This window comes from Cherax quadricarinatus, chromosome 66, assembly GCF_038502225.1.
Source record: "Cherax quadricarinatus isolate ZL_2023a chromosome 66, ASM3850222v1, whole genome shotgun sequence".
Classification (NCBI taxonomy): domain Eukaryota; kingdom Metazoa; phylum Arthropoda; class Malacostraca; order Decapoda; family Parastacidae; genus Cherax; species Cherax quadricarinatus.
The window spans coordinates 4,861,369-4,876,848 of NC_091357.1; the positions used below are offsets into that span (position 1 = coordinate 4,861,369).

Genomic DNA, 15,480 nt, shown 5'->3' on the forward strand with positions numbered 1-15,480 from the left:
ATATATAAACACAGTCCGCTTCCAGGAAATCAGTTTACTTTTATTATTGGTGGTGATCATAATCATTATTAATGTATGCAGATGTGTAAATACATGAGAACCATGGTCATAAAGAGGAACTGGGGAAGGTCGCAGGTCTGCAACCCCATTCCACCGGTCTGACCACCAAAGTCATTTAACCACTTCCCTCCCACCTTCCGTCCCTCCCTTCCACTTCCTCCTCCTTTACCCCTCTCCCTTCTACTTCCTCCCTCTTCGCCTCTCCTCCCCTTCCCTTCCTTCCCCCGTCCACCTTCCCTGAGGTGTGCACGCTATATGCCGCAATGTGACTCATGCAGACTCATGCAACTTGACCTTCGCTTCTGCTGGTCTGCATTAAAACCATGAAAACTCTGCAGGTTCAGCTTCCTCCACCCTCCCCAACCCCTACTAACGCTGGGTTCCTTTAACTTGGTGGGGAGGTTTGAGCAGCTCAGCCTGTGAACCAGCACCCACCCCTTCATTCGGTTTAGGTAGTCCGGATTGGAACTAATGGGCCATCTGGTTGTAATGTCACTACTGTTTTGAAAGTTCTTCATCTACCCGACGTTTGCCTTAATGTTTTCTCTAAATGATAGTTCATCTGAAATTATACCGAAGTCATTTCTGTGTTCCTTTGGTTCCAAGAGATCATTCTGCTATGTTTTGCATCCAGTGATCTTTGTTGGTTCTTCATTCATTCTTTCCATATTTAAACAGTTGGAATTTGCTATTATTGAACATCATGTTATTTTCATACGCTCACTCGTAAACTGTTGATATCTGCTTGGTACATCCGGTTGCTGTCTGGTGATAGAAATTATACTGGAAGTCACCAGTTTACCTGGAGTCACTACCGGAGGCCACCGCCCCGGCGGCCTAGTCCCAAACCAGGCCTCCTGGTTGCTGGCCTGATCGAGCTGTTGGTGCCTGTCGCTCTCAGTCCAACGTAAGCACCGCAGCCCGGTTATCAGGAACTGTGTTGAAAAACCTGTCGAGTTACCTCTTAAAGACCGCTAGGCGTTTGTTGGCAATCCTCCCTCATGAGTCGTGGTCCCTTAACACTTACTGAGTTCTTTGTGGTGACTGATGGTGTACTAGTTTAATCCTAGTATGGGCTAGTAGTGGCACTGTCGAAATAGGCTGTAATTATATATGCACGTTCAGTGGTGACAAGTTCCAACTTCTTAAATATGGAAAAAAGAACTAAAAAGGAACATTGTATACAAAAGTAATCAGCATTTAATAGAACGGAAGATACATGAAGAACTTGTGTGTAATAATATCCGCTGATCTTCCAAAGAATACAATAAGACAAAGATCGCGAAATCCAGGAAAATGATTGAGTGGATGATGAACTTCAAAAACAGTGGAAATAAGTGCCAAAGGTGATGCTTTCCAAATCTCGACTGCTCTCCTTATCTCTCAATTTTAGTGTTGACGGCTCTGTTCGTGACAGAAGAGATCATTTATGGCCTGTATGAAGCTAGTAAGTCATTTAAATTACTAGGAACGCCTCGGAGTCGTAAATATGTACTAGGTGTACTGGATGATGTATATATATAAGTCGTGCCGAATAGGCAGAACTTGCGATCTTGGCTTAAATAGCAACGCTCATCTTGCCATATAGGACAAGTGAAAATTTGTGTATGCAATAATTTCGCCAAAACCATTCTGAACCTAACTAAAAAAATATATTTGATTTTGTTTGTTTAGTACTAAATTATTGTAAACATATTTAAAATATATTTAGTTGGGTTATGCTAAAATAAATTGCTCTTGTTATAATAAGGTTAGATACACAAATAACCCGCACATAAAAGACAGAAGCTTACGACGACGTTTCGGTCCGACTTGGACCATTGACAAAGTCACACTAACAGAGGAGGAGCAGGACGGCTATATATAGGCAGGAAGAGGTGGAGGTAGTAGTAGTGGTAGTAGTAGTGGTGGTAGTAGTACAAGAATTGTATATAATACAATTGTATTATATACAATTCTTGTACTACTACTACCACCACTACTACTACCACTACTACTACCTCCACCTCTTCCTGCCTATATATAGCCGTCCTGCTCCTCCTCTGTTAGTGTGACTTTGTCAATGGTCCAAGTCGGACCGAAACGTCGTCGTAAGCTTCTGTCTTTTATGTGCGGGTTATTTGTGTATCGTTCCAGTCACGGTATTGTGCCTTTTTGTTATTTATAATAAGGTTAGGTAAGTTTTCTAAGATTCTTTTGGAGCAAAATTAAAAATTTTTACATTAACATTAATGAAAAAAATATATCTTTAATCGTATAAGAGAAAATTTCAGAAAGGACTTAATTTTAAATGAGTTCTTGCTAATTGACCAGTTTTACATATTCGGCCCCACACACACACACACACACACACACACACACACACACACACACACACACACACACACACACACACACACACACTATATATATATATATATATATATATATATATATATATTAATAAACAAAATACATTTACAGAAAAAAACATAAACATGAATACAATGGAAAAATGTATCAAAGATGATGAATTTCCTCCAGCTCCTCCGAGGCTGGACGTGAGCCAAGTATGCAGCAAGCATTTCCCCTCTGGATGGCGACGCTGAGGCGCTGGAACATGAAAGTGGCTGCCCTTGGGTCCCTGGTGGTGTCGATGAGTCTGGAACCCAATTCTTTAAGGAAACGTGTGGCATTTATATATATATATATATATATATATATATATATATATATATATATTGTATTTATACACGTACATAGACGGTGCTTGAGGTCTTGGTCCCAAATTTGCTCACTGCCATAACATCGTACTGGGATGGGAGATGTGGGTTACCTGGAGGTTATTCCGGGGATCAACGCCCCCGCGGCCTGGTCCATGACCAGGCCTCCCAATGGATCAGGGCCTGATCAACTAGGCTGTTACTGCTGGCCGCACGCAGTCCAACGTACGAGCCACAGCCCGGCTGATCCGGCACTGACTTCAGGTATCTGTCCAGCTCTCTGTTGAAGGCAGCCATGGGTGACATAATAAAGTAAACCTAGTTAATATAGGCACAATAAAAGAACATACTATCAACGTCCGTGGGCCCAGACGATTCCAGCGAGGAATCCTAGTGCACACAACTACTAAGAGAAGTCCTCTATATTCAATTTGGAACTTAACGCAATTCTCTTAGTTGGGTCCTGGTTCGGTGTGTACTCAAGATTACCAGTGTGCTGTTTGCCCTGTCCCAGTATGCTTATGCCCACCCACAAGGTGGAGAAACTCATACTGGGACAGAAGCAACGGTTAGTCTATCTAGATTTATGGCACAAGGATGTTTAGTTTTGTTGGTAGCCAGGTTAGGTTGGTGCCCCGGGAAACGAAAGAGAAGATGCTGAGAGAAACACTGTTATAACGAATTCTTAATATAGGAGACTTATTCCTTAGTGAATTTATTGGCTGTATACATAGCTGTGTCCTTGGGAAGTGGTGGGTCGGGTTTACCCTACAGACAAGAAACAAGCTATACAGGATTTGGCAGGACGTTGGAATTTGGCCTTTGTCCTTCAACAATAAGTCACTGAGGGTGAATCTGTCCATTGAAGATCGGAGGCACACATTCATCCATAGCAACGAGTTTGCAAGTGCTCTTGCTGCTTTTTTTTTCCTATGTGTAGCTCATGGTATGTAGCTGATTGTGAAACATCATAAATGCCCATGGTGTAGGCCTTTTTTATTTCGTTGTGCTTTTATAATTACCGGGGTACTTGTAGGATTTCGGAACCTTAATCGTGTGACATTAGTAATTTACTGAAAGTTTTCAGTTCATGCTGATTATTTTAACTTGGTGTTGTAGTATTTTTGTTGTGGTATGTTTGTTTATAAAAGTATTTTTTTTATTTTTATTGTCAAGACTGCTGAATGATGTACACGGTCAAAGCGCTCTTTTAGATTTCAAAACTGCCAACCTACCTACCTACTTAGTAGGTTAATGAGAAAGGCAGCCGTCAGTATTTCACACAAGTTAGAGGTGAAAACTGATACAGCTCTCAAAGCAGTGTCTATTGTCAGTATTCCAGTGTATGACTGTGAAATGTGGCACTTGGGTGCTCTCTCGCATGTAGTGGTGACGCAGTAGCCAAGTGACTGTAAATAACATAAAGTAGCTAAGTGACTGTCAGTAATATAAACGTAGTTATCTGTAAAGTGGTTATGGGGGATTCTTTCCCAAGACTTCAGGGATACAGAGCATTATGAAATATGGCACTTTAGTGTTATTGTCATCAATTATGTTCTGCATGCTTCCGAAGGTATGGAGATGCGTCGTTTAATTAAAACAGTCGGAAAAAATTACGTTAGTTTGTGTTTGTAGGACATTGTGTGCGTTAACATTTTTTTAAATGGTTGAGTTACGTGTTTAATATAATTCTTTTGCTATGATTAAAGGACCATCTATTACTAGTTCTGCTACAATTAGCACCACAGCTAATAATAGCTTTGCTACAACTTGTATTACTGGCATATCTAACTACTAAGACATCTAAAATTACTACAACTGCTTCAACTTATTGAATACCACCACACAGGTGAAGAACATAATTTATTTAATTTTTTTTACAAGTGCACGCACAGTAGTGAGTGCTTGCTTGCTTGCGTGGAGATGTGCCTGTGTAAGGATTATGGAGATGTGCCTGTGCAAGGATTATGGAGATGTGCCTGTGCAAGGTGTATGGAGATGTGCCTGTGTAAGGATTATGGAGATGTGCCTGTGTAAGGATTATTTAAATGCGTGTGTAAACAGTCTTTATGTTGTTACCTTACTATTGTATGTGTTGGCAGGTGTTGTGTTGGCGGAGTGTACCAACGGACCGCTCAGTGCTGGGAGAGGTGGCCCGGGGCTCTGAACCCTTCATGAAGCAGGTGTTTGTTGCTGCTCCTGACCACTATGATCAACAAACCTTTGCTAAAATGGTGAGTACATCAGATATTAACGTAAGTAAGCGTTTGTGTATGTTGTATGTACGTACGTACGTACTGTGTATGATTGCAGGGGTCGAGTCACAGCTGTAGTTTATATATATATATATATATATATATATATATATATATATATATATATATATATATATATATTAATTTCCTTTCTGCTTTTTGTCCTCTCTTCCCTCCATTGACATTGATTACATAAAGTAGTCGTGTATTAAAATTACTCCTGGGTAAATATTGTAACAGCAGGTTCTCTCAGCAGTGAGCACAACAATGTTACAACATTGAACCTTGAAATTATAACATAAGGTTTTCCCCACAGTAAGCACGGCTGTCTTGCGACAGTGAACATTACTGTGAAGATTACTGCTTATTTAAAAAATATATAATCATCTAGCCATGAATGGGTAATTTTCTTAGGACACACTTGCTTAATATTGGGTGCTTACAACCCTGGTTGTATGCACCGTTGGTTGCTTATACCCCTTGGATGCATGCACCATTGGTTGCTGGCACTGATGGTTGCCTTCCCGGTGATGGATTCTGGGATCATTAGTTATCATTCCCGACTCCGAGGATGAGAACCATTGGCGTAGGCAGACAGGTTGTCGGTACTTGGTTCATGCGGTCCACCCCTCAAGGAAGAGGCTCTTAAGGCTGGTGAGGGGCTCTTGATTCAACGAAGTGGACTTGTCCTCCCCTTCCTTGAACATGATTGCCTCGCGTTATTCAGGCACTGTATGACCCCTATGGGTTTAATGCCTTCCTATAGCAATTATACATGCAGCACAATATAGTACAATAATCCCGAATATAGAAATACAGTATAATGTATGTGATTGTCAGTGTATCTTATTAATAAAGGTAAGATACATATTAAGCAGATGTCTTAAATTTGCTTGCAACAAATGAGACAAATTGTAGATACAAGTCTTTTTGGGGCCTAATTGCTAGGCCCTGTGTGTTCCTATACTTTTGCGCTACCCTCCACAGGATGGATACTGGGGGCACCGTAACCTAGCTGATGGAGCTGCAAAATTTAATCTGTACTACCGGCATACTTTGATTTTTTTTTATAAAGCTTTGTGATGTCCCATTTTTGAAGACAGGGATCACATAATTAGGTATTTTTTTCTTTATTTATGCTTTTCATTTGTAACTTGAGAAAGCTTCATTCGATCGGCTTAAAATTTTCCACTCTGCTTTACCATGACTAGAGAAAACGTTCATTAAACTATTAGGATGGAATGTATAGACCAGTTCTAGTTGTGGATTCTGTGTGATAAACTTGAAACGTCCTCTGGTTAGCCTCCTAACTTTAAAGAGTTTTGTATCCTTAGTAGAAGATTCGAATTGTTGATGCTTGAGACATGCAAATGTCTTGTTCATAAATTTGGCGATACTGTATGCCATCAGTAATGATTAAAAGTTGTATTGGTTTGTATTTTGTCTGTGTGTGTGTGTGTGTGTGTGTGTGTGTGTGTGTGTGTGTGTGTGTGAGGTGGTGGTATTTTAATGAAATAACTTGCATACGCGTCATCTGAATGACTTCAGTCTTTAATGGCTGATGCATCTTATGGAATGGCTGAAAATTTATTAACGTAATAAATTAGTAATTAATATAATGTAATATAATCTCGCATCGGTTTGACAGTAGGGGTTGCAAGATTCTGTACGAGGCACAAGTGCGCTCACACCTTGAATATGCTCCACTTTCTTGGTTTGCCTGCCCCCCCTCTCATCTGCGACTGCTTGACAGAGTAGAGAACAAAGCAAGACGTCTCATCTCTCGCCTGGACCCATCCTGGATAGATCTGTCATTTCAGCAGAGCCTTCAACGTAGGAGGGATGTGGGTGGCCTTACTGTTATGTACAAGGCCAATATTGTCCAAGTGCCACACTTGGATCCACTTCGAGGACAGTGTGAAACAAGCTTTTATGCCACAAGACGGGCAGAAAGCGGCAACCTCACTCTGGCTGTACCCTTCTCCAGAACATCACTCCATCTGAGATCATATATACCCAGGATGACTCGAGTATGGAACACATTTGTACAGCATAATGATGTCAACGAGATCAAAGTCAGTTGATCAAATGAAAATGCTGGCCCACAGATGGCTCCAACTTCATCCTGTTCCCTACTTGTATGTCTCATAATAAAAATGCTTTCAAATGAGCTGATGTAGGTAACAGCTCTTAGCTTGCCAATAAAGTTAGGAATCCTTAACCTGTAAATAGCTTGTCAATAAAGCTAGGGATCCTTAACCTTGTCAAACCCTGTGTAAAAAAAAAAAAAAAAAAAAAAAAAAAGCCGGTCATATAACTGATTAGTTTATTACCCCAAGTTATCCGAGGGTTCCGTGTGATAACTTGAGAATGACTGCCTTTAAACTGTCAGAATTGGTGTATCTTTGACGACGGTTGGGGTTGTTTTTGGGTTGTGTAAATGCCAGTTTGGTAATTTTACGTAATGGTAGAATATTTGTTTTGTGCGATAAATTGAAAATGACACTTTGGATCGACTTAAGTCTTCAGCGCTGATGTATTTTCCTTGTAGGAAGGTTAGTGGGCTCTGAAATACAAAATCCAATTTGTTAAAGAAATTGGGATATTGGTTCCTGCATAATTGGAGAGATCAGTTTGGGTAAGTTTAATGAAAGTGATAGTGGTTTCTCTGCGATAACGTTCAAGAACCAATATTAATTGATACTGATAGGTTACTTACGGGTGTCGATGTACACTTGGGCTTTTTTGAGGATGTTAAGTTACAGATGGTAGACTTCATTGTGTTGAACTGAAACTCCTGGGGCTCTTAAAAAGTATTTATCTCCAACTCCTGCATTTCTAGGGAGAGTTGGTTATAGCTCTGGGGTCTTTTTTTTTTTTCCTGCGGCTCCTCTACCTCTTGAGTCAGTCTTAAGTAGTCTAGCATTAGGATTAGTTTTCATGAAATGCAATGCGTACTAGTTTCTTTTGTGCCCACCAGTGTTTTATTATATTAAACTACATTACTTTTGTATCACATAAAGAAATAATATTTGGACATAATACAATACCTCTTGTTTGCATTGAGGTACAGGAGGCTGGTTTTGGGGGTATCTTCTCGGATCGAGCAGCGACCGAAACAAATCAGTGATCTGTGTATTTAATTAAAAGGAGGTGTTGGTAAGTCTTGGATACTACATTCAGTTGTGTGTACCTGTTGCCCCCTGGTTTAATTTTGGGAGAATATTTTTGCCGTATACTGTGCCATCTACTCGTGTAAATCTATAATGAATACTTGTTTTAATGTATGAGCGTGTTAAATTAGGAACTAGTAACATTGTGGTGCTCTGGCGCATGTGACTGGCTGTGAGTTATCCCCCCCCCCCCCCTTTGCATCCTCTGGTATACGACAGTATTGTGGGAGTGAGAGTTGGCTGCAACCAATGGGGTGGTAGGAAACCGGGCCCCTCCCATTGACGTCACGCGCACCTCTACCAATCAATAGCCCCCACTCCTGCTTTGCCCTCGTGACATCATTGTGAGGCAGCCAATGAGAAGCCAGGAGGGTGATATGCAAGTGGAGGCGGGAGAGTTGACCAGGCCTACATCAATACTTCACAATCTGCACGCTTGGCTAGTAATTTAACCCCCATTAGGATAAAGCAGCTGTTTTGAAAATTAAAAGTTAATCTTTGCACGACAAACTTGGTTAATGAGAATGCGGGACTTAAGCGAAGTGAAGGGCCATAAGCCCGTACCACTTAACCGGAGGCAACGTTATCTTGGCTTTTAGTTGACGCTTCCTTGTGTCTGGGTTATTTTTATCACGTGAAGGTATTATGAGGCCAGTGTGTTGGGTTGCTTGTCTCCTGGCGTCTTGTGAACACAGGCTGAAGTGACGCAGCACTAGAGAAAGTAGGAGGGGAGGGATGTTGAAGATAGCGACGGGATGACATGATAGCCGGGGATGAAATTAATGATTATTGAGCTTGGAATAGTCGCAATTGTAATGTTGTATTCATTGAATACAGTAGTGTAACTGCCACAACTCTTAGGATAATGATTGGTTGTGAATGAAGTTTCAAAATAAGCGTTGCCGGGGGGGGGGGTCCTCGGTAATTTATACGTTACAAAATAATTCAGTGTATGATAATTGTTCTTGTGTGTGCCTGTACCTAAATGACTTACTGAAGCCAGTGGTAAAGACTCGTAATGCAATTTACGTTTTTACTGTTAAAATGTTGTTCACTAACACCCCTCAAGAGTTTCCTTCATGATGGTGAGGGGCTATATCAAAGGAGTTGGTATTCAGGCTTTTAATTCCTGGAATCAAGCATGTAAGCCTGCCTGAATATACGCTACGCTAGACGCTAGTGGTTAAAGATAACTGTTATACTGAATGAGGCTGGAAGCCGTTAGTTTTGATACCTTGATAAAAAGTGATAATGCGGTTAGTGAAAATAGTGTTTTGCCTGCTCTTAATTCCAGAGGTCATCGCTTGCCCCTCCAGCAGCCAGGTCCCAGACCTGGCCTACTAGTGGAATGGTCTGATCAGTCACTGTTAATGCTAGCAACACTTTCATTACAATGTAGGCACCACGACTCTGTTGATCAGGAAGCAACTAAGGATTCAATTCCCTCTTGAAGACAGTTGTGGGTCTGTTGTTTATTCATCTCGTGTAAGAATGGTATTAGTGGTGATACTAATGTTAAAATTATGATGACAGCAAAGGTTTAAATTAAAACGGTCCAGCTTAGTAACATCCATAGGATTAATGCCCCAGTTCCCCGAATTAAGCCTGAATGCCTTACACATCCCTCCCCCAGGCGCTGTATAATCCTCCGGGTTTAGCGCTTCCCCCTTGATTATTATTATTATTATTATCCTCTTTTCACCTAGAACACTTTACTTGTAAACTATTAATCAGCACTTTATATCAGAAGTTATAAACTGGGAAAAATTCATACATAAATGTAAAAAATATAATTACTTGTATGGGAAATATAGTACAGTACCATTAAAGTACCAATTATACAAGGATCTTGAGAGGGGAATAACAGTGCTATAGAGGGTTCATTACATTGATCAGGTACACAACTGTGAGCAAGGGAACATAGCAGTATTAATTAAAAATGTTGAATACTAAACTGCTGATACAATCTAAGCCTCATCGTGGATTCTCCAGGACCCGTTTCAGAGGTTGCTTCCATGATATTGGTCTCTTAAGACCAAAGCGCTCCAAGCAGGTCTGTTATTTAACCTTGAACTCTGCCTTTAGGATAGGCTTTGCCTGTTCTCACCTTTGTGGGTAATTGCCTGTTCTCGAGGTTCTCTCACGGCCCTTAATGAAGGTGTGGAAAATTGCACATATCTGAATGTAACTCATTATGTACATAACAGTAAATGATAAAGATAATTATTATTTATCAGAGTTACATAGACAAGTAGGAATTTGGGACACCTAGGTCGCAAAAATGTCCCCCTTCGATACCTACAACTGTCATATCCACAAGTTGCTCTAGACCTATTAATTACAAATGAAAGATGCTTCAACAAGAATTCTGATAAATATATAAGTTTGTGGACTGTATATTAAATTAACAAAGGATTATATATATACACATATACATAACAGAAGGAGAATAACTTAAACTCACTCACCAATTTGACTGGAGATCAAGGTGTATCATACTCAGAAAACCTCACTGTCTATACATGATAATAACACTGGCCAGAGTTAAAACATCACAGACTTACCTGAGGTTCCTGGAGCTGTCTTGTCCAGTCGCCTGATATCTCAAATTTATGCAGGAATACACATCCAACAATTTCGCCTCCTATTTGAGAGGTATCAGCCCAATTTTAACCTCTAGAGCACAAAAAATTCTACCCATTCACTAACGTTTTCTTGGTTCATTCAAAACGCAATGGCGAGTCTCCTCTGTGCAGACGCAGAATTTTTTCCCATTTTTTATAACAAATTTTATTAAATACAGTATGGCCATCTATTTACATACAACTTCTGTATTTCTGGAAAATATATACAGTATTTTCCACAGAAGGAACGAGGAATTCTTTGATTGCACTCCCTTACATTTCATATCGAGTGGACTGGTAGAGGTGGAGCAACATAACGTGGTTCATTTCCGTTAGGGCCCGATTTTCTTTTCTAAGTCCTTTTCAGTAAGTTAATCACAATAGTGGACTGAACAATATTTATTTATTGCTTGGTAAAAGGGGGAGGGGCGGGCATTAGGCTTGACTATAGCTCGTTGTCTTTTGGTTTCTCTGTGCATGTGCGCGCGCACCCAAGAAACAACCTAGACCCTTTTCCATTGTGAACCCAAAGTGTTACCCCTTGCACTATAAGGTAAATGGTAAGTGATTCGTAAATGTGGTTTCCTGAAGTTAATGATGTAATTAAAAGGAAAATAATATGGTATTTGTATAAAAGTAATTATATTGCCATTTCATTTGTATTACTTAAAAAAATATATAAGAAACTGAACAAGAGTTTTTGGAATTGTAGCATGAGAAAATGTTACAAGCATTGAAAACAGCCATGGTGTTTTGTACAGCAACGGAGTACTGGCTAGTTATGTTGCAATGAATGCACCTTATGAAACTGGCATTTCTCCAGCTACACAGGAGTACGAAGACAGTTGAATCTCCCACATGAATATTGTACTCATTACAGCTTTTGTTCCCATAATATATATATAACTACACAGGGCTGGTGTTCCCATAATGCAAGTATAATATATACGTACATGGATACTTAAGGGTCAGGTCCCCAGACCTACATACCACCATAACTTGAGAGATGAGAAACAAGGAAATGTAGAATAAATCCAATGAAAACAGAGGCTCAATAGGTACAGGTGTTTAACAATGTCAACAAGCCCCTTTAACTTATTACATGCATTTTTAAGACTTATTGCTGAAACGCACAAGGTTTTCAACAGAAAACTGAAGCACTACCTATTGCAAATGCCCGATTAGCCAGTGTTTGATAGTGTTTTCTGTTTGCAGGCAGCTAGCAGCAATAGCCTGGTTGACCAGGCAGTCACCCTTTTACATTTTCTTAGGGCATTGAATAACATTATACTACCTATGTCAGTTCAGTCTCAGAGGTTACAATATACTTATTCTGTCACGATTGTAAATTAATAAGAGTATTAAATTGCAGGTGTGGGTCACCAGGAAGCAGGCCACTCACAACCTTGTACGACCTGGCTGTAGGTTCTACATTTGTTCCCTCTCCACTACCACCATTGTTTACAAGGGTCAGCTCACCTCTGATCAAGTGTGGACTTACTTTCATGATCTAAGAGTAAGTACTCAGTCTTTATTTTGAAGATTTAAGAGAAAGTAATTTTATTTTGATTTGATACTTTTATTTTGACTTTGCGTACGTAAAGTAGTTTTGTTGGTCTTGAGTGCACACACGGGCACAAGATGCCCATCTTTTCAAAGCTTGATGATTTAGTTACCTAAATATTTTCTGGATCACAAGAGTAAACTCGCATAGTATCATCAAAGTGAGCACTTCGTGAAACTTTAAAATTCAGTTAAATAAATATGTGAGTAGGAATGTGCAAGTCTGAATAGGATGTGCCTAGCATAGGTTATTAGTTACACACACAAGCAAACACCTGGGACATTTTATTATGTCTTAAGTGTTTGCTCAGGTTTTCACCATAGGGCAGTAGGCCTACTGCAATGATTCTCTAGGCTTTGGACAATTATCTTACTTTCTACTGATATTGGTTAACTACAGTCATTTACTCTGCAGTTTGCATTATGTTTGTATTTTAATATTCAGATTCATAATTTTTTGGCAGAATCCTGACTTCTCTACTTACCTGGCCTTGGTACACACAAGGTTCTCAACCAACACCTTTCCATCCTGGGAGCGCGCTCACCCTCTCAGGTACGTTAGTGATTACTGTACTGTAGGTTACAATGCCTCTATATTTTGTCATGTCTCATGAATCAGTGGACCCAGTCTTGCTGATTTAGAACTTGTCCATTCATTACAAGCATGAAAAATTAATTTAGTTACAGACAGTTGACAATATCGTACACCCTCTCCCCCTTCTTAGTCCATTAATTAGAGTTTTCACTATACCTGTAACAAAGCCTGGCTACATCATCAGCCACTCTGTTTACATTGAAAGTTGCTCCGTAAATATGTATGCTCATCAACGTTCATGTTGTCATAATTTTTTTTTTTTTTTTTTTTTCAACAAGTCGGTCGTCTCCCACCGAGGCAGGGTGACCCAAAAAAGAAAGAAAATCCCCAAAAAGAAAATACTTTCATCATCATTCAACACTTTCACCACACTCACACATTATCACTGCTTTTGCAGAGGTGCTCAGAATACAACAGTTTAGAAGCATATACGTATAGAGATACACAACATATCCCTCCAAACTGCCAATATCCCAAACCCCTCCTTTAAAGTGCAGGCATTGTACTTCCCATTTCCAGGACTCAAGTCCGACTATATGAAAATAACCGGTTTCCCTGAATCCCTTCACTAAATATTACCCTGCTCACACTCCAACAGATCGTCAGGTTCCAAGTATCATTCGTCTCCATTCACTCCTATCTAACACGCTCATGCACGCTTGCTGGAAGTCCAAGCCCCTCACCCACAAAACCTCCTTTAGCCCCTCTTTCCAACCCTTTCGAGGATGACCCCTACCCCTCTTTCCTTCCCCTATAGATTTATATGCTTTCCATGTCATTCTACTTTGATCCATTCTCTCTAAATGACCAAACCACCTCAACAACCCCTCTTCTGCCCTCTGACTAATGCTTTTATTAACTCCACACCTTCTCCTAATTTCCACACTCCGAATTTTCTGCATAATATTTACACCACACATTGCCCTTAGACATGACATCTCCACTGCCTCCAACCGTCTCCTCGCTGCTGCATTTACCACCCAAGCTTCACATCCATATAAGAGTGTTGGTACTACTATACTTTCATACATTCCCTTCTTTGCCTCCATAGATAACGTTTTTTGACTCCACATATACCTCAACGCACCACTCACCTTTTTTCCCTCATCAATTCTATGATTAACCTCATCCTTCATAAATCCATCCGCCGACACGTCAACTCCCAAGTATCTGAAAACATTCACTTCTTCCATACTCCTCCTCCCCAATTTGATATCCAATTTTTCTTTATCTAAATCATTTGATACCCTCATCACCTTACTCTTTTCTATGTTCACTTTCAACTTTCTACCTTTACACACATTCTCAAACTCATCCACTAACCTTTGCAATTTTTCTTTAGAATCTCCCATAAGCACAGTATCATCAGCAAAAAGTAACTGTGTCAATTCCCATTTTGAATTTGATTCCCCATAATTTAATCCCACCCCTCTCCCGAACACCCTAGCATTTACTTCTTTTACAACCCCATCTATAAATATATTAAACAACCATGGTGACATTACACATCCCTGTCTAAGACCTACTTTTACCGGGAAGTATTCTCCCTCTTTTCTACACACCCTAACCTGAGCCTCACTATCCTCATAAAAGCTCTTTACAGCATTTAGTAACTTACCACCTATTCTCATATACTTGCAACATCTGCCACATTGCTCCTCTATCCACTCTATCATATGCCTTTTCTAAATCCATAAATGCAATAAAAACTTCCCTACCTTTATCTAAATACTGTTCACATATATGCTTCAATGTAAACACTTGATCTACACATCCCCTACCCACTCTAAAACCTCCTTGTTCGTCCGCAATTCTACATTCTGTCTTACCTCTAATTCTTTCAATTATAACCCTACCGTATACTTTTCCTGGTATACTCAGTAAACTTATTCCTCTATAATTTTTACAATCTCTTTTGTCCCCTTTCCCTTTATATAAAGGGACTATACATGCTCTCCGCCAATCCCTAGGTACCTTCCCCTCTTTCATACATTTATTAAACAAAAGTACCAACCACTCCAACACTATATCCCCCCCTGCTTTTAACATTTCTGTCATGATCCCATCAGTTCCAGCTGCTTTACCCCCTTTCATTCTACGTAATGCCTCACGTACCTCCACCACACTTACAGTCTGCTCTTCTTCACTCCTAAAAGATGGTATACCTCCCTGGCCAGTGCATGAAATTACCGCCTCCCTTTCTTCCTTAACATTTAAAAGTTCCTGAAAATATTCTCGCCATCTACCTAATACCTCCCTCTCCCCATCTACTAACTCCCCTACTCTGTTTTTAACTGACAAATCCATACTTTCCCTAGGCTTTCTTAACTTGTTTAACTCACTCCAAAATTTTTTCTTATTTTCATTAAAATTTCTTGACAGTGCCTCTCCCACTCTTTCATCTGCTCTCCTTTTGCACTCTCTCACCACTCTCTTCACCTTTCTTTTACTCTCCATATACTCTGCTCTTCTTATAACACTTCTGCTTTGTAAAAACCTCTCGTAAGC

The 15,480-nt window shown here is 40.0% G+C and overlaps 1 protein-coding gene across 1 annotated transcript in view; it reads left to right on the forward strand.

The window, feature by feature from the left end:
• The window catches only part of LOC128704206 (uncharacterized), a 354,653-nt gene that overhangs the window by 169,613 nt on the left and 169,560 nt on the right, over positions 1–15,480 (forward strand). Inside the window, exons 5-7 of the mRNA XM_070099039.1 lie at positions 4,865–4,996; positions 12,187–12,330; positions 12,842–12,930. Coding sequence (XP_069955140.1) covers positions 4,865–4,996; positions 12,187–12,330; positions 12,842–12,930 — 365 coding nt within the window. The remainder of the gene's footprint in view (positions 1–4,864; positions 4,997–12,186; positions 12,331–12,841; positions 12,931–15,480) is intronic.